Source organism: Triplophysa dalaica, chromosome 21, assembly GCF_015846415.1.
Source record: "Triplophysa dalaica isolate WHDGS20190420 chromosome 21, ASM1584641v1, whole genome shotgun sequence".
NCBI lineage: Eukaryota > Metazoa > Chordata > Actinopteri > Cypriniformes > Nemacheilidae > Triplophysa > Triplophysa dalaica.
In genome coordinates this window covers 20145952-20164917 of record NC_079562.1, presented here as the reverse complement: position 1 = coordinate 20164917, position 18966 = coordinate 20145952, and the positions used below count along the sequence as shown (strand labels likewise).

At 41.1% G+C, this 18966-nt stretch overlaps 1 protein-coding gene across 4 annotated transcripts in view; it reads right to left on the bottom strand.

The window, feature by feature from the left end:
• cdk4 (cyclin dependent kinase 4) overlaps positions 1-18758 on the bottom strand; it is a 43269-nt gene extending 24511 nt beyond the window's left edge. For 3 of the 4 annotated variants that reach the window (XR_008904968.1, XM_056734352.1, XM_056734354.1), the window contains exons 1-7: positions 18600-18758; positions 17832-18052; positions 5399-5534; positions 5132-5299; positions 4849-4958; positions 1635-1685; positions 1385-1520 (exon numbers count right to left, since the gene is read on the bottom strand). Coding sequence is in view for 3 of the 4 variants with exons in the window: in XM_056734352.1 (XP_056590330.1) it covers positions 1385-1520; positions 1635-1685; positions 4849-4958; positions 5132-5299; positions 5399-5534; positions 17832-18049 (819 nt within the window). In the remaining variant the exon portion in view is untranslated. The remainder of the gene's footprint in view (positions 1-1384; positions 1521-1634; positions 1686-4848; positions 4959-5131; positions 5300-5398; positions 5535-17831; positions 18053-18599) is intronic. The other variant, XM_056734353.1, reaches the window with a different exon arrangement.
• Between the last annotated feature and the right edge of the window lie 208 nt (positions 18759-18966).

Genomic DNA, 18966 nt, shown 5'->3' with positions numbered 1-18966 from the left:
GCGCGTGTCTGTGCGTGCGCGTGCCTGTGCGCATGCCTGTGCGCGTGTCTGTGCGCGTGTCTGTGCGTGCCTGTGCGTGCGCGTGCCTGTTCGTGCGCGCGCGTGCATGTGCGCGTGTCTGTGCGTGCGTGTGTCTGTGCATGTGCGCGTGCATGTGCGCGTGGATGTGCGCGTGGATGTGCGCGTGGATGTGCGCGTGGATGTGCGCGTGTCTGTGTGCGCGTGCCTGTGCGCGTGCCTGTGCGCGTGTCTGTGCGTACATGTGCCTGTACACAGAGGTGAATGCTGAATAGGATTCCATGCAACCAGCACGAACTTGCAGGTATGTGCTTTAAAACATCAGGCCGTTCCTGTCGGAGCATGCCTCTCAGCTGCTTATCCAAGCTATGGTCATTTCAAGACTGGACTACTGCAATTCTCTACGGGTCAGCCTTCCAACCGATGCAGTCAAGCCCTTGTAAATGATCCAGAATGCAGCTGCACGTCTAGTTTTCAATGAGCCTAAAAGAACCCATGTAATGCCCCTCCTGATTTCACTTCACTGGCTGCCAGTTACCACCAGCATCAAGTTCAAATCTCTGACACTGGCCTTTAGAAAGATAACGGCAAATTTGGCCATTTACCTCAACCCACTGCTTCAGGTCTACATCCCCTCACGTCATCTTCGGTCTGAAGCAACGCCAGTAATTCAAGACTCTTCTTCTGGCCTACAAGGCCACCACTGGTTCAGCACCCCCTTATCTTCACTTGCTAATAAAAGACGTATGTACACGTCTTGTGGTGTCATCCCAAAAAGGAAAAATATCACTCGAAATACCTTCTGTGGATCTGTTTCACAATTATGGAATGATCTGCCTGCTGCAACAAGATTAGTAGATTCTGCAGCCATCTTTAAGTATTTTCTGAAACACATTTCATGTGTCAACACCTGATCCATCAGTTCTGACTGATCTCTTTTCAAATTTTTCAAATTTTTTGGCTTTTTTGCCGCACAAAGACTCTCTGCGCCGTGTTTCTTATATTTATCAAGCGGTTAAAATGCTAGATTGTGCACTGATAACAAGGCGTCTGTGGATGTGCTTCTGAAACAAAGATTTTCATTCGGATTGGACTTTAAAAGCCATGCTCCATGTAAAGGCAGCCAGTGAAGGGGTTGATGACTCAATCATAGCCAGTAAGAGAAACGCTACCTCCTAAAGGATCTCTTTCAGAAGGTGTTACTTTTGTTAATGTTGTTCACACTAATCAATGTCATTTGACATGATATCGCTTTCATATCATTTAAATGGAGGAGGTACTGCCTCTTGGAGGAAACGCCCCTGCTCCATCTGGTGTTTTTACACACACGCCTCTGATGTATGATGTGATGTCGATGTTAACGTACCAATAAGAGCTTTGTTGCCATCTCACTGATCTCTGGAACACAGTCTGTGATTGACTGAGGCTTCTGAGGGCTGAAGTTCTGGCGGGACAGAGTGACATCAGATGGCCACTCCGCTTCAGACGGCAGACCTATCACACTGTGTGCAGAAACAATCCAAACACTTTTCAATACGATTCAATGATGATGGACACAATCTGTTCTAAGTAACAGCACACAGTCAGATCTCAATGATGCGGTTAAATCCACATACGCGAAAATCTTGGCCAGCTGGTCCACCTCTGAATCTCCACAGAAGAGAGGTCTGAAACACAAGACATCAGAGAGATAAGTCAAGATCGTTAACAACACCTCGAAGTAAATCAGTCCTCATTGAGCCGTGTGTGATTATGCCAATGTCATCTAGAAATACACCGGAGGTCTGATGTTCTATTTCAAATCTGCAGCTGAAAGATCTGGAGCTCAGTGGTACGAGCGTGGCGCTAGCAATGCCAAAGTCAGGGGTTCCATCCCAGGGATGCACATAGTCAGAGACAAATGTGCGTTGTGTAGTATAATGCAATACAAATGGCTTCGGATGAAAGTGTCTGCCAAATGCAGAAATGATCATTCTCAGAATTCTATGAAATGTTTTGACATGCAATACGAATTTATTTTACAGAAGACTAATGCCTCATTTCAGTTTAACATTCAGAATAAGCTTCAGAAAAACTGCTACATTTGATAAGAGTCCAATCTTATTTGTATAGGCCTGTGCCATCACTTTGTGTCATTGGCATCTTGTAACCATTAAAAGAGAGAATACTAAAACATATTATAAGTAGAACAGTATTTTTATTTCAAAAATTTGTCTAGCAAAACGATTGATCATTTTCCTAGAAAACTAAAAAAGTCTAAAATACATTTTAAACACAAATACACGGCTTGCACTGCCACTGCGCTGCGTGTCCACGTCTTCTGTATGACGCAATCATGTTTGAACAGTCATGCATGACGTAGATTTCAAAAGATTTCAACATCCCTCATCAACCACACAAACTGACCATTTTAAACAATTATCTTGCACAAATAACGTGTCATTCAACATCCAAGAACTTTTGAACGTTCTTCTTTCTCCACACTCATACACACTCATACACACTGGGTTCAGTTATTTTTCAATTTTATTAAGGGTTTATTCGTTTTGGTTTAATGATATATCTATTAATGATATTTTTTAGACGGCTCATTTGAATGCTTGATTGCTTGATTCCTAACCCTTTGTGACTTTTGAACGTCGTTTCTTACTTTAAAACTGAAAGTTAAAAGCTTTTCCTCACGGAAGGTCTGCATTCAATAAGAATGAGCTAATAAAGTAATTCAAATTCACATTTCATGTCCAGTTTTTTTTCTCATGTGGCAAGTAGCCGTGTTATAAGCGGGATAATATTGACATGTGTCAATAAGTTAAAAACCTTGCTTCACTCCAACTCTTTCAGTTTGAACTTGACAAAAACAGAAGTTTTACTTGAAGGTCCTCCAACTGTAACAAAAAACACAACTTACTCCCCTAAAATTGACCTTGAAGCTACATCAATTTTTCCAACTGCCACTGTTAAAAACTTGGGTATCATTTTTGACTCGTCACTAAATCTAGACATTTATTTTAGCAAACTCTCATAAGCTGCATTCTTACAACTTGGACGTATTGCCAAACTCTGTCCCTTCATGAGCCCAAACGATACGGAATCACTAGTACATGCATTTATTACATCTCGCCTTGACTACTGTAACACTCTTGTTTTCTGGTTTACCAGCACGCTCCATCTCCCATTTGGGAGATTTTCAAATATTCAAAACTCTGCTGCAAGAATGTTAATGTACACCAAACGGTCTGCTCATATCACTCCTATTCTTTTTAACCTTCACTGGCTACCCGTGTCCTCTCGTATCATTTATAAAATTCATCTGCTTACCTTTAAGTCACTTCAAGGTCTTGCACCTACTTATCTCTCTGACCTACTTTCTCCATATACTCCTTCTCGTTTACTTCGATCATTTTGAGGGGAACTTCTTTGTGTTCCTAGATATCGCCTTTCATCAATGGGAGGGAGATCTTTCTCTGTTATGGCCCCGAAACTTTGGAACTCATTGCCCTTGTGTCTCCGGTCAATAACCAAACTACACAAATTTAAGTCCAAACTCAAAACATATCTGTTTAACCAATATTATCGGTCATCACCTGTTTCTTCTTAAACTGCTGTGGTGTAATGCTGTATCTGATTGTTTGTTGTACTTGACTATCTTTATTACTACTATGGTTCAAAACTGCGACCGCATGTCCTGGACGTGGCAAATTTCTACTGTCCATCTTTGTATTGATTGATTACTTATATTGTTTGTCATTGTGAAGTGCCCTTGAGCTTGGGAAATGTGCTATTCAAATTAAACTTATTATTATTATTATAATGTACAAGCAGCCAGCTGTTATAAACAGATTTAATTTACAAATCTAAAAAAACTCTTATTCATATAAAGGCTTTTAAACTATTAAGGTGTGATTTGAAATGGTTGTATTCACACGTCAGTATAGATTGACAGCTTGTGGCTGTAGAACACGGCTCAACGCAACGACACAGAGGTCAAATCTGGTGTAAAGCTGCGTCAGAATCTGTCAGACAGCACAGCACCAGTATTAACAAAAGTACATTTTGTCTATTTTCGCAACCACAATCTTAAACAAATGAAATAAAGTATTTTATGAAGAGTAGTGAAAATAGGAAGCACAGTCATATCTGCAGGTCAGATCAGAGTCAGAGTGGCAGTTCTTAAACCTAGTGTTGTGACTCCTGTCACTCATGTTCATCAAAGAATAAAAAAGTAAAGACGAAATCAATGTAATTTTGTAGCTTTGATGAGGATTCTTCTGTATTTCATGTATTCAGTAGTAAAGACTGTAAGTTGTTTGAGAACTTTATTTTTTTCTGTAAATTTCCTACCGGTCAGACCGACTCTGGTAGGAAGGGCACACTTATTGTAATGCGTTTGATTAGAAGAAAATATATATATATATTAAATAAAGACATCAGTTGCAAAGCCAACGATGTTAGAATGTTGGCTTTCATTCATAAAATGATGCTGTTAAAGAAATGTGTTATAGTTTCTTTATTCAATTGGAGATAAAATTTGAAATTATTAGAATGTAAAAGTATGTTTAAAAACATAAAAGCTGTGTGTTATTTTTTTAATCGATTGACAGCACTAAAATAAACATGTTAAACAAAATAAATAGTGTGTAAATAGCGTTAGCTCATCATTATTTAAAGAGACCGGTCACTGTGAACAGAGGGTTTTGTCCGTGTTGTTTTACACAACCATTTTATGCAATGGTTTAAGTATGTATGTATGTAACCGTATGTAACCGACATCATACCAACTCGTGAAAAATGTCCGCTATAATTTATTTTAACAACATTTCTTCTACTCACTTGCGTCTAAACAACTCAGCAAAGATGCATCCAGTGCTCCAGATGTCTACAGGTGTGGCGTAAGAGGTCTGAAGCAAAACTTCAGGTGAGCGGTACCACAACGTGACAACCTGAACGGAAAGCAATTGAAATGAGTCAATCTCAAGTTGTGCGTCATGTGTGCCATGATGAATGAGAAATGAAAGGCATACACTTGCAACACCGTTCTTTTGATAGAAAAATCACACAACAAATACTGCTGCTGGAAAACGTACTCCTTTATAATCAGTTTTTGTGTTCTTACCACTGGGCTGAGCGCCATGTGAAAGCTGTAGATTCGTGCCAAACCAAAGTCTGCCAGTTTCACCTGCCCTCTGCTGGTCACCAGGATGTTCTCTGGCTTCAGGTCTCGATGAAGAACTCGATTCGTGTGCAGAAACGCTAAACCACACAACAGCTGCTGCATCAAGTCCTGTGTAACACAAGATCACGAGACCATAACTCACACCGAATCATGTGTGGTGCGTTCAGTGAAGAGCGGATGAGGATGACTGATGTTGAATGATCTTACTCTGATCTGGCTGATGGGCAGTCCAGGCGCAGGAGCTTTCTCCAGATACGTCCTGAGGTCCTGATCCACATGTTCAAACACCAGAGTCACTTTAGTTTCATGCTCTGTTCTCAGTGTGGCACACACGTCCATCAATCTGCACACATTCATGAAGACATAAATCACAGCCGAAATCAATGTTTGCACCCAAAGAGCACCCTGTGCTGCCTTCTGTATGTGATAACTAGGACTGTTGAATGCAATCGTTTTATGATGGATTGGATGATGATGTGAATGATTCTGCCTCCACGCATAAAGAAATCATTTGCTATTTAAAAAGTTCAATTAAATATCATGGTACAGTTTTTTGTCCTATTGTCATTTGAAAATGTTGCTTGACCAGCACGAGCAGCGCAGGTGTATAGAGTCTGTATAGAGTGAGTGCCTCTGAAGCTTCATTTTAATGCGGGGCAACTGTCAAAGTATGAGGGAGACAGACATGTGCAGTAATATCACAAAGTGTTACAATATCATATTGAGTCGTTGGAATCATAATGGTTGTCAAATTCAAACCTCTGCTGACAAAAGACAAAGAATTTGATGTCTGATTTGACTTTAATACCCAGCACACAGTGGCATGGAAAGAAAACTAATCATATTGTTAAAGTAAATGAAGTCAAAGTCAGATGTAGCTTCAGAAAAGCCTCATTCATCTATCCTCAACACAAAACCCAGGAAAGCTCAACAGCTTAACATGGCTGCCACAAGGGCAAGTAGGAAAATATTACAGCAAGTCTCAGAACTTCATCCAGTCTTGCAACATTTTTTGGCATAAAACAGTGTTGTCACTAGATAAAGCAACTTTTCCGACCACTTTAGCCAATGATTTATTTAGAAAAATCTGCCATACTGGGAACAACCATGACTTTCATTAAGTGGGAAAATGTTACCTGGACGGCCCTGTTAGTGTGAGGTCTCCCCTTCCTGGGCAGAAGTTATCCCCGCGGCTCCTGACAACATAATGTATTATGAAGCGAATTGATTGCCCTCTAAAATAATTTTTCCTAACCCCGTATTTAACAAATTTGACTGGTTGTACCAGAGAGGTTGATGGCTCCGTGTCATAGCATTGCTTATGATTTTTGGACGGATCAGGCCTTAACGTAACATTATTCACGAAAAAGTTTTAGATCGTTCTTTTCATCTTCTCTTATCATCCCCTGCTACATCCACTCTGTTTAACTGATGTCCCTAGGCTACACACCTCTCTCTGTCTGACTGCAGCACACAAATTTTCAAACGTACACACCAGTGGTTGCGCTAGACTTTTTAATTGTGCATCATTTTGACTGACAGGCTCGTAAAAAATCTGTCATAATCTATTATTACCCGTCACTATGGTGCAAGGTGGCGTTAGGTGGTAATTAGTATGTTTGTGACCCCATCATGCTGTACTTGTCTCTTGGAACTTGTTGTATTTTAATACAACTGAATGCCCAATAAAGCCGTTGTTGTTTATATTAATTTGTAGAGTGCAATAAATGAAGAGACAAGAGACGAAGATGCGTCGAGTAAGCTTTACTCTCCACTTTAATATATCACGCACTGAACAGGAGGTGAGGTCAAAAACAGCCACGCACATCTAAAACCGGAACAGATCAAAAACTAATTCCTCCCTAAAGGTACTGAACCTTGGTGAATGTCTCCTTCAGTATTACCTACGTAATTACCTACTGTGGTTAGCTAAACAGGACCCCCCAAAATTCACCCCTAAAAACAAGCCAGACCGAATAGGTACCCCAAATAAAACATAGGTCTCTCTTTATATTTGCAAAACAGAACAAATTTTACCTTGTTAGAAAAGTCAACGTATGGGGGGGCGGATCAGGTGGCCATAACGGCTTTGCTTAATAGGAGAGGGGCGAAGGGCCAGGGGCAGGGGCCGTGGGGAAGCAGGGGGGCGCCCTCGCCGTGGAGGTTGGACCAGCTGAAGTGGTTTACCAATATCCTCATGAGAATGAGAATTAGCGCCAGCTGTGCGCACACCTGGCTCGAATCACGTAGGAGATTGGGAGCATAATAGAACGAGCGACCGGACCGTCGAGGAGAGAGGACCGGGCCCGGACACATGTTAAGTTTATATTTGTATTTGTATTCATGTTTTGTTCGCCGGCGGTCGGCCGTGAGAATAAATTACTTTATTTTAAATGTCTGACGGTTCCCGCCTCCTTCCTTCCTTTTAATGAACCTTGTTACAATGGTGCCGAAACCCGGGAGGAAGGAGAGACGTGCTTTTTGGAGAGTCCTCGTCACCGAGTGGCCTCGCGTTGCCGGAGAGTTCGGGGAGCACGGAATTCGCTGCCCGAAGCGGTGGCTCTGGGGAACGGAAGTGCACAGTGCGGCCACCGTCAGAGCTTCGGTGGAACGGCGACCTTTGCTGCCGCACCCCTGGGTCGAGGTGGGGTGGCTTTCGTCCAAGCGGGAGCGGGGGAGTTGCCGCAGTCCGCCAGAGGCCGGAGCCTGCGTCCGGAGGAGCCTGCGTCCGTCCACCCAAGGGGGAGGAGCAGGGAACGGGGAACCCGCCCCGACTCCCAGATAAAGGAGGAGCCACCGCCGGCCGCCAGGGGGCGGACGGACGAGCCGTCCACCGAAGCCCCAGGGCCACCGCAAGGCACCGCGAAGGAGAGTACTACGGCTGGTTGAGGACCGAGCGTCAGCATGTCGGGGAACCGGAGTATAATTTTTTTTTTCCCTCTCTCCCCTTTCTCTTTACGGTCACTCCGAGGGCTCCCGTCTCCGTTGTCTTGTCTCGTCGCTGCATACCCCCCACCCCCCCCGAGGGAGGGGGAGGGAGCATGCACAGTCTCGGGGGTACCCCCCGGCCTGTGAGGGGTGATGGGGGTATGTAGTGGAGTAGGTGGGGCGAGACCGTGGTTCGAGATCGGTGAGTAATTGTGAATGAGCGCCAGCTGTGCGCACACCGGGCTCGAATCACGTAGGAGATTGGGAGCATATAAGAGAACGAGCAACCGGACCGTCGAGGAGAGAGGACCGGGCCCGGACACATGTTAAGTTTATATTTGTATTTATGTTTTGTTCGCCGGCGGTCGGCCGTGAGGGGCCGCCAGCAGTTATTATTTATATTAAATCTTTATTTTTAATGTCTGCCGGTTCCCGCCTCCTTCCTTCCTTTTAATGAACCTTACGTGCCCTACACCTCCAGCCAGGATGTAGCGTAGGGCACGGTTAGCCAGTGAAGACATTGCAGAGGAGTGTAGCATTGGCAGTGTCAAAAACCACATCCTCCATGACCAGCGCAGTGGGGGACGTGCTATAGGCTTGCACCTCAACCTCCGCGGTCTGATCCACAGCCATAGTCATAGTAGCATAGTCAAGGCCCAAGTGGACGGACCCAGCAACAACCCGGGAGAGGCAGTTGGCAACGAAATTGTCTTTAATGGCCACGTGCTGAATGTCAGTAGTGAACTCGGAGATGGCAAGTGGGGTGGTCGGAGACCGGTGCGCCAGCAGAGCAGCGTTGGCCAGCGCGATTTTGCCAGCATCAAATGCATCAGTCACCTCTGGGGACCAATCCAACATGTCCGCCGGACATGTTGGGAATGGTGCAACAATCTTATGTAAGTAAAACATTTTTTAACTTTGTTAGAGATCGCTTGATGTGCCCCGAGCACTATTCACTTGAGATTAGTATTACCTGAGGACCTCTAGTCATTTGTATTAATTGCAGAAGTTGTCTGTGATCTTTAGCTCATTCAAATCGGCATCTCTGTGATTAAGTGGGCTTATATATAATTTTTCAAGGTTTTATCCACCGTTTGTGAATAATGGTGGCTGTTTTGAAGTGTTTGGGTTATATCCATAAATTACTGGGAGTCTTCCGTTTGTTTATTTATCATGGAAACTCTTGTAACATTTGAGACCCGCGATCGCAGTGATCTTTTGTCCGCTTCGGGATCACTGGTCTCAAATGCTGACAGGTACGGTCATATATCATTAAACACCATACAACTATAGCCAATACAAACTATACGCAAAGCCTTGCCGTCACATCCGTGAAATAAGTCAGTAAAGTTGAGTAAAATCATCCTGTGTGAATGCGTCACATGAAATACTGACGTGAGGAGATTATAAATCACAGGAGGTCTCCAGATAATACTGATGACCTGCGAAAACTGTGAATGGTGTTAATGTGTAACCTAAAGTTACGTCTCTAAGCAAATTCACAGAAGGTTCCAACTACACAAACTGTTATCCAATCAAAGCAGTGAGATTCAAGTAGGGCTGCACGATTTGAAGAAAAAATCGAATTGTGATTTTTCTGACCAAAATTGCGATTTGCGATTTAAATGCGATTTGACTACTATTAAAAAAAAGAGCTAGGTTTTGTTGTGTTGGTTTTAACAGCATGCATCAAAGAAAGACCAAGCAAAATCACAAACTATTGAAACGTTATCCCACTGTTTATTTAAAACCACTTACACTGTGGTCATTTTTTTAAATAAAGTTGTCATGCAAAAATGTCATGACAAATTAAGAGAATAACAGCAGTATCTTAAATACCTAAATTAACAAGTAGAAATAAAACCTTAAACTTAAGATCCCAAACACACTGTAAACAATTACAGTTATGTATGGCGTCTGTTATTTTGGCCTACCATTGTGAAAATATGTCGTAGAGTGTGCTAATTTCAAACGCGTGAGCAATCGTGTCGCGAGGTCGACACGGACTATCAAAATAATTCCAAACATGAGCGTTGCTTTTTCTTTTAGGTACCAAGTCGTCTGCTGATGCAGGACTTTGCGCTTCAGCAGACATAACGTTACTTTGTTGCGAATTTGAACTGCTGCTCCCGGTCGCGCTCATCTTTCCCAAACGATGTTCTTTGCTAATTCAAAGCATGTACAGTAGAGATGCGCGGATAAGCTAAAATGTCACCCGCACCCGCTGCTTCGATAAATTATCCACCCGCACGCACGCACATATAGTTTTCTCTGATATAGATATCCAGACCCGATCGTTACTTTAATTACTCAGCACATTTTCTAGCACTGTCTTAGTCTGTAAATGCTTAAATCTAATCTTTCGAGTGATGTACCATATAAGAGGTACCAGTCTTATGGCTTTCATATACATACAGTGTCTCACTGTCGTTGCATATTACATACCCAGCACTTGATTCGTTAAACCACTTCGCTGAAACGCTCCCACACGGTACTTATCTTTCCTACCTTTTGTTTTGTTTTTAATTCTCCCTTTTTAAATTTCTCTCGGATCCGTTTTGCATCCATTTCTGTTTTAAGAAATAGACCGTCATCTACCGCCACCACGCGCGCATTTGTTTTAAATTACTGCAAATTAGCGCCTGATTAAAAATGCATTTAAAACATGTTCGTATTTTTTGAGAAATTTTGTTAATATTGTATATGATATCATACACCCGCGACCCACCCGCAATTAATCAGAATGTTTTTTTTATTATCCGACCGGCGGATCATCCATCCACAGCGCCCACGGATATAACCGCCATCCGCGCATCACTAAAGTGTTAAAACGCTACCTGTTGGATAAACGTAACATTGCTGTCAAATACTACGTAGGTGCATTATCTTATTTATAGCCCTTTTAATCGAAATAATCGCAACTTTTGCGATTTGAACATCGCACTCCTTCAAATTGCGATTTTGGTTTAATAACGATTAATCGTGCAGGCCTAGATTCAAGACCTGTTCATTACACCTTTAAATTGTTGACTGACTGGCAAATTAAATAGGGCCACATTTTATTTGCTTCCAAAAAATTGATTTCCATTTGCAAGAGATGGCAGGGTCTGAATCATTTGTTTTTTGCTAGTTTCAGTCTAATTCAGTTCTCATTTTCACATCATGTTTATATAGCAAATGCATTTCCGCCCATTGGGGTGCTGGCCTGAAAATAAGGGGTTCTATTTTAACGATCTATGCGCATGGTCTAAAGCGCAGGGTGCAAGTGCACTTAAGGCGTGTCCGTTTCCCTTTTGCTAGTTCAAAGACGGCAAACGAAGTGCCAGGCGTGTGGTCTAAAAGGGTTCTCCCTATTCTCTTAATGGGTCATGGGTGTGTTTTGGGCAAAACATGCTGTAAACCAATCTGATCCTCATCTCCCATTCCCTTAAAGAGCCAGATGGCGCATTCACTATTTACACAGCAAAATTGCAAGAGCAGAGACTGGATGCTTCTCTGAGGTTAAAGTCACCATGTCATCAAACAGGAAAATTCTAAGTGTCTTACACAGTGTTGCAGTCAGGAGCATAATTCCCACTGGGGACAAGGGGGACATGTCCCACTCACTTTTCAAAATCCTGTTAGTCCCCCCAAAAAAATATTTGTTATGCTTTTTAACCGTACTCCTCGCCACAGAGCAGTAGTACCGAGCAGTCTGCCTGTTACGATGCGGGTTTCGCAGGTACACTCTGAAAATAACCTTTCAGTGAGCTATTTTTAATCACGTGGACGGCAGCAAGTGATTTTCTCCAGAGGAATTCACTGTGACAGACTCAAATACTTATGTCAAACGACCTGAACAACGACCAGGGGTGCTTTTCCCAAAAGCATCGTTACCTGACTATGGTCGCAAGTTCCATCGTTCCAGCACAGTTCAACGATTTAAGTGATTCCCAAAACCATCATTCCAACGATCAATTGTGTTGATCGCAAAATTGTGCCATTAAAGTTGTGTGAAAATGTTAAAAAACGCTGGAATAGGCTGGCAACTTTTTTCATAAGTCTGGCTGGGAAGGAGTTAAGTCAGTGCTAGTCAACTGGCGGCCCGTGGGCCAAATGCGGCCCGCCAATCACCTTTACCTGGCCCGCCTTAACATTTCAAATAAGTGGAGAGACTTTGCGAATGGTGTGCTTTAAGAAATGCGCGTCATGAGACTACGTCCAAAAAGGTTGCTACATTCAATACAAAAGTAATTCCCATGGCTCGATTGACGTATTATAAAGCAATTTGATCTGTCTGTCCAAGAAACCTAATGTTATTTGCAATGTTATAATCGGCAATCCACAACCACAGGCAGTCAGTTTGCAACTTTGCGCACGTGATAGGTCACGTTCCAAAACTCGTCTTGTACTCTTGAAAGTAACTGCAGGAAGAGTATTACACCACATGAACTGTTGCCTCATATCAGGAATAAACAATGTTGTTTTTATTACTGCATTCATTATGTTTGATTTAAACAGCTATATTTACTAAAGAAGCTGTTCACCTCCCTCCGGTATTTACACTTCAAAGAATCTTTCCTTATACAGTAACGGCCATAAATATTGGGACATCGACACAATTCTAACATTTTTTGCCGGTGTGTGGGTGAAACACTCCAAGGCCAGACCTCCTTCACGATCCAACTTTTGACTGTGGGAGGCGGCGCAACGCAACGCGAAAGCGGCCCCATCTGAAGTTTACAGTCATGGGCTAAAGGCTGCGTCAGTGAATCAGGGTCAGACAGGACAGCATCAGTATAAATTTCTCTTTCGTGAATGAAATATAACACACAAGATTATGCCAGAAAGCCTGTTTTGTCTAGTATTTTTGTAAGCAAAGATTTCCACATGCTAAATAAAATCCTAAATGAATGTAAAGAGTTGTGAAAATGGGAAAGGCATCCGATCTGCGTAGAGTGGCAGCACTTAAACTTGCTGCAGTGACTCCTGTCACTAATGTTCATCAAAGAATAAAAGAAAAGAGCAATTCAGTGTATTTTGTAGCTTTAATTCTGTATTTAATTTAGAACAAAGCATTAAAGACTGTAAAGTGCTTGAGAATTTCATTCAATTTCTATATATTTCCTAACTGTTAGACGTGAGAGCTCTCACTTATACTGTTGAATGGCTATAATTAATGTTAAAGTGAAAAAAAAAATAATAATAATGGAGACATCTGTTGCGGTACTACTATCAGAATTTTGGCTTTCATTCATATACTGATGTTGTAAAGAAATTTGATGTTACAACATTAATTTGGAGATTAAATGTGAAATTATTAGAATGTAAAAGTTTATTTAAAAACATTACTTTTATGTGCGATTAATCACAGAAAAACTGTGATTAATCAGATCATTTTTTTTAACCGATTAACAGCACTAATATAAACACAATCTTCCAAACAGCCTTTCTCTAAACATTTGCACCAAATAAGCCTGTCAGGTGTTGCATCAGCCTCAGAAACGAATGTCATTATTATGAATCCACACTGCTCCAAGATCACTTTCAATGAGATCACCAGACCTCTGTTTGTGTTCAAGCGCATAGAACCCTTTTGAATGTCTTTAATGTTTCATTCTGTTGTTCTTCTCTTATTTACAGTCCCTGTGTACTAATACACTGCTATACAATGCAATGAATGCGCAATGACAACGTTTCCCGGCGATATTCTCCTTAAACACATGATCATATCTAGAGCGTCTCTGAGAGAACAACTTTTAGATTTTAAGCATTTAAATAGAAAAAAAACTGTTGAATACACACCGACACTTCACTTCACTTCACTTACTACTACTGCTACAATAATTCAAAGAGATTATAAAAGAAATATACTGTATTATTTATTTTACAATATATTGTACCTTATGATTAATGAGTTATATTGGGAATTTTTATATTATCACTAATCAAATAATAATAATACAAATTGTTTAAACATCATTTTTATTGGAATATAATTTTGTTTCCAAAACATTTTAAAGGATTAATAGTTTGTTAAAGTTGTAGGCATTGATCAGATATTATAATTTGAATTATACATTTGTGTTATTTAAAAAAAAAACCATTGTATAAGGCATTTGTTTAGGAGATGTACAGCTTTATTTTTATGTGTTTAAAACTCTTCTTTCTTTAAGGGTCATTGTAACTCAACTTTATTTATATAGCGCTTTTTACAATTTTCATTGTTACAAAGCAGCTGTACATGAGACACATTGAATACAAGTATGAATTCTAAAGCATGTATTAGCATGTAACTGATGCTAATATAAATAATTTCATGAAACAGAGCAGTGTGAAACCGGCAAACTCTGAAATTTTCTGAGAGGGTTTTGATTCTCACAACCCCGTATGGATGTTACAAGCCTGAGATAAAAAAAATACCATATTGTTTAGACGATTCAGAGTCGACGCTTTATTTTGAGATACAATATCGTCGTTTACGGTGGACTTTGCAGATTGTTAACATTGAAGGAAAGCTATGCATTAAAGGTACAGTGTGTAGGATTTTGAAGGATTTATTCACCAAAATGTAATATATAATACAAAACTATGTTGTGAGTGGTGAAGAAATACCTTACAAAATGAAAAGAAATGTTTATATTACCTTACAATGATCGATTTTATGTATATACACCGCGGGCACACCCTTACATGTAATTTATCAATTTGCACAGCCATGTTTCTATAGTAGCACTACACGTACAAACTAAGCGCGTTTCGTAAAACGAAGGATGCACGGGACTATGTTCGTCTTCTTCAGCTGTGTTTTGCAAAGGCAGCTTGCAAAGCCACTACATAGAAGGATTAGCAGAAGAAGATGAAGAACAATAACAACATTTTCTTGTCGTGTTTTTTATTAGAAATAGAAACGGTTCTTTGTTGCAATTAGAAGTGAAATTTGCGCTAATGGCGGACCACACATACTCTGCACAAGAATCGATAGAGCGTCAATCTGTGTCGTCAAAAAAGAGAAAATACGATGCAGAAAGGCCAAGTCGAGACAAAAAACGGCAGAAAACCAGAATAAACATTGGCGTGGTTCTTTTCAAAAAGGAGGGCATTGAAGCAGGACAAGGGTTGGCTAAGCGACGCCAAAGTTGCCAGCTTTCTGCTGGACCGGTAAATTTGTCTAATTTCCACAATATAAGTGAACTGTTTGTTTGATAGCTTTAGCTAATAGATGAGCTGATCATCAAGTGAAGTAGCGTTTTTCCTTGTAAATTTTTAGCACTTTGGAATTGTATCATAAGTCCTTGTTGCATGGCCGTGTGGAAATCAAGTTAGAAATCATGTTTATAATCATAATTTGCATAAATCGGGTGTAAGTTATATTATAATACTGCTTAGCTTTCACATCCTCTCTTGTGCGGTCCTCCCGGGTAACGTTAGCTCCTCTGCCTCTCCTCGCCCTGCCTGCATCTCCAACACCCCTAACCTCTCCGCCCTCTTCCTCTCCCTCTTACTACCAGTGTTAAGTCCTCTGATTGACTCTGTGATGATGAGAATAACGTCTGCTAAGACTTTCGCGGTTAGATCACACGGCTTTAGCATTAGCAAGCCGTTTCAAAAAATGCTATGCAAAATAAGCGAATAAATCACAGACACAATGTTAACAAGTACAGTTGAAAGAAAAAGTATGTGAACCCTTTGGGCTTACTTGGATTTCTTCATAAATTGGTCATAAAATGTGTTCTGATCTTCATCTAAGTCACAACAATAGAGAAACACAGTCTGCTTAAACTAATACCGCACAAACATTATACGTTTTCATGTTTTTATTGAACACAACATGTAAACATTCATAGTGCAGGGTGGAAAAAGTATGTGAACCTTTGGGTTTAATAACTGGTTGACCCTCCTTTGGCAGCAATAACCTCAAGCAAACGTTTCCTATAGTTGCAGATCAGACCTGCACAACGGTCAGGAGAAATTTTGGACCATTCCTCTTTACAAAAGTGTTTCAGTTCAGCAATATTCTTGGGATGTCTGGTGTGAATCGCTCTCTTGAGGTCATGCCACAGCATCTCAATCGGGTTGAGGTCAGGACTCTGACTGGGCCACTCCAGAAGACGTATTTTCTTCTGTTGAAGCCATTCTGTTGTTGATTTACTTCTATGCTTTGGGTCGTTGTCCTGTTGCATCGTCCATCCTCTGTTAAGCTTCAGTTGGCGGACAGATGGTCTTAAGTTTTCCTGCAAAATGTCTTGATAAACTTTGGAATTCATTTTTCCATCGATGACAGTAATCCGTCTAGGGCCTGAGGCAGCAAAGCAGCCCCAAACCATGATGCCCCCTCCACCCTATTACACAGTTGGGATGAGGTTTTGATGTTGGTGTGCTGTGCCTTTTGTTCTCCACACATAGCGTTGTGTGTTCTTTCCAAACAACTCAATTTTGGTTTCATCTGTCCTCATAATGTTTTGCCAGTAGTGCTGTGGAACATCCAGGTGCTCTTTTGCAAACTTCAAACATGCTGCAATGTTATTTTTGGACAGCAGTGGCTTCCTCCGTGGTGTCCTCCCATGAAGTCCATTCTTGTTTAATGTTTTCCTTATTGTAGATTTGTCAACAAAAATGTTAGCATGTGCCAGAGATTTCTGTAAGTGTTTAGCTGACACTCTAGGATTCTTCTTCACCTCATTGAGCATTCTGCGCTGTGCTCTTGCAGTCATCTTTACAGGACGACCACGCCTAGGGAGTGTAGCAACAGTGCTGAACTTTCTCCATTTGTAGACAATCTGTCTTACCGTGGACACATGGACATCAAGGCTTTTAGATATACTTTTGTAGGCCTTTCCAGCTTTATGTAAGTCAACAATTCTTTATCTTAGGTCTTCTGAGAGCTCTTTTGTGCGAGGCATGGTTCACATCAGACAACGCTTCTTCAGGACAGCAAACTCAAAACTGGTGTGTGTTTTTTATTGGACAGGCCAGCTTTAATCAACATATCCAATCTCATCACATTGATTGGACCCCAGGTTGGCTGACTCCTGGCTCCAATAAGCTCTTGGAGAAGTCATTAGCCTAGGGATTCACATACTTTATCCACCCTGCACTATGAATGTTTACATGTTGTGTTCAATAAAAACATGAAAACGTATAATGTTTGTGCGGTATTAGTTTAAGCAGACTGTGTTTCTCTATTGTTGTGACTTAGATGAAGATCAGAACACATTTTAAGACCAATTTATGAAGAAATCCATGTAAGCCCAAAGGGTTCACATACTTTTTCTTTCAACTGTAACTATAAAATTCACTATAACGATTAGCGTAAATTTAATTTATTTATTTTTCTTTGTAAATAAACCTCGTCACTTGACTTGCAAAGGTTACTCTCTGCTGTCTCAGACGACGATATCTCTGTCCTGTGTCCGTAGCTTCGGTCTGTTGTTCGCCTGTGAGACTTAGATTGCAATTAATAAACACCACTGATAATGGCCGCTATCACTTACGGAACCCTTTTGTCCTGTGACGCCAACCGTAGCTTCTCTAATGGGAGGGGGAGGGGGGTATCGGAGCTGTAGGATGCAATTTCCTACATCGCCAATAGTGGCCTCTGAAACTTACACACAGAACCTTTAACGCAATAAAGATGATTTAAGGAAATCCTAGTGAAATATCTTTGGTTTTTCACAGAAGAATGTTGCTAAGCATTGGGCATAGCATGTTTTAACAGAATACGTTTGCTTACCTGACGATGTTAGGATGGTCGAATTGCTCGAGTCGTCTGAGCAGAGCAACCTCTCGAACCGTGGACTGAGGAAGTCCATTCTGATTGGTCTGAACTCTCACACTCTTCAAAGCCACAAACTGTCCGCTGTCTTTGTCTCGAGCTTTGTAAACTGTGCCGTGAGCACCACCACCGATCTCAGCGACAGGCTCGTACTGCACCATGCTCTCCTGCGCCATCTCCTGCACAAAACAAACACACACTGTACTGTAGGACATTTCACTACACAACTGTGAAGATAGTGACAATAGTTCATTTATAAAAAAAACAAGGACAGTAACAACACTTTTTAGATCTGTAGTTCATTTATATTCACTCAGCACATTTAGACTCTTGTGTAGCCTTGTCTCTTGCATCACTTTGCTATCACTTATCAATATCACAAAGTCATTATGTAAAAATATTCGTGACTTTATCAGTTGCTGCATGATTACTGTATTTGTGTAATACGAAGGGTACAGAATACCGTGGTATCACAATAATCGTTCAGCAGAGACAGTAATGCACAAATGCAGGGTTGAAATTTACAAACGATCAGCATCAGATTAAAGTGTTAAATACTGTGAAGAACACATGCCACTCATGTACAGACTCTGACACGCGCAAATATAGACTACATACGTCACGTAACGTTACACAGTGAATAACACTTCATCACTTCCGCTTAACTTTATGACATATAAATCGCGATTATTGATCAAGTAAACGCATAATTTTTGAGAAACTCACCACCTTTCTTGTCGACGTGTAATGTTAGTTCAGCTAAAGCACGTGTCTCATGTCTCTCGTGCGCTGTTCGTTCTGTCTGACAGAATTTACTCGTATTGTCTGTTGTTTAACTTTATTTTAAAAGTGTAGCTGTAGTGCGACGTGTCTGAACTCACTTCCTGTGTGTCTGATATCGGGGCGGAGCAACGATCAGAGCGCTCGCTCATTTGACCAAATCACATAAAAAAACTCTACACAAGTCATTTTCAACTTTGATCTTCTTTATCATTTATTTCTTCTTATGTGTTTGTTATACTTACTGTATGATATGTAAACGTATAATGCGCAAGGCTCAATGACATATAAGGTGGCCAATAAAAAAATTATA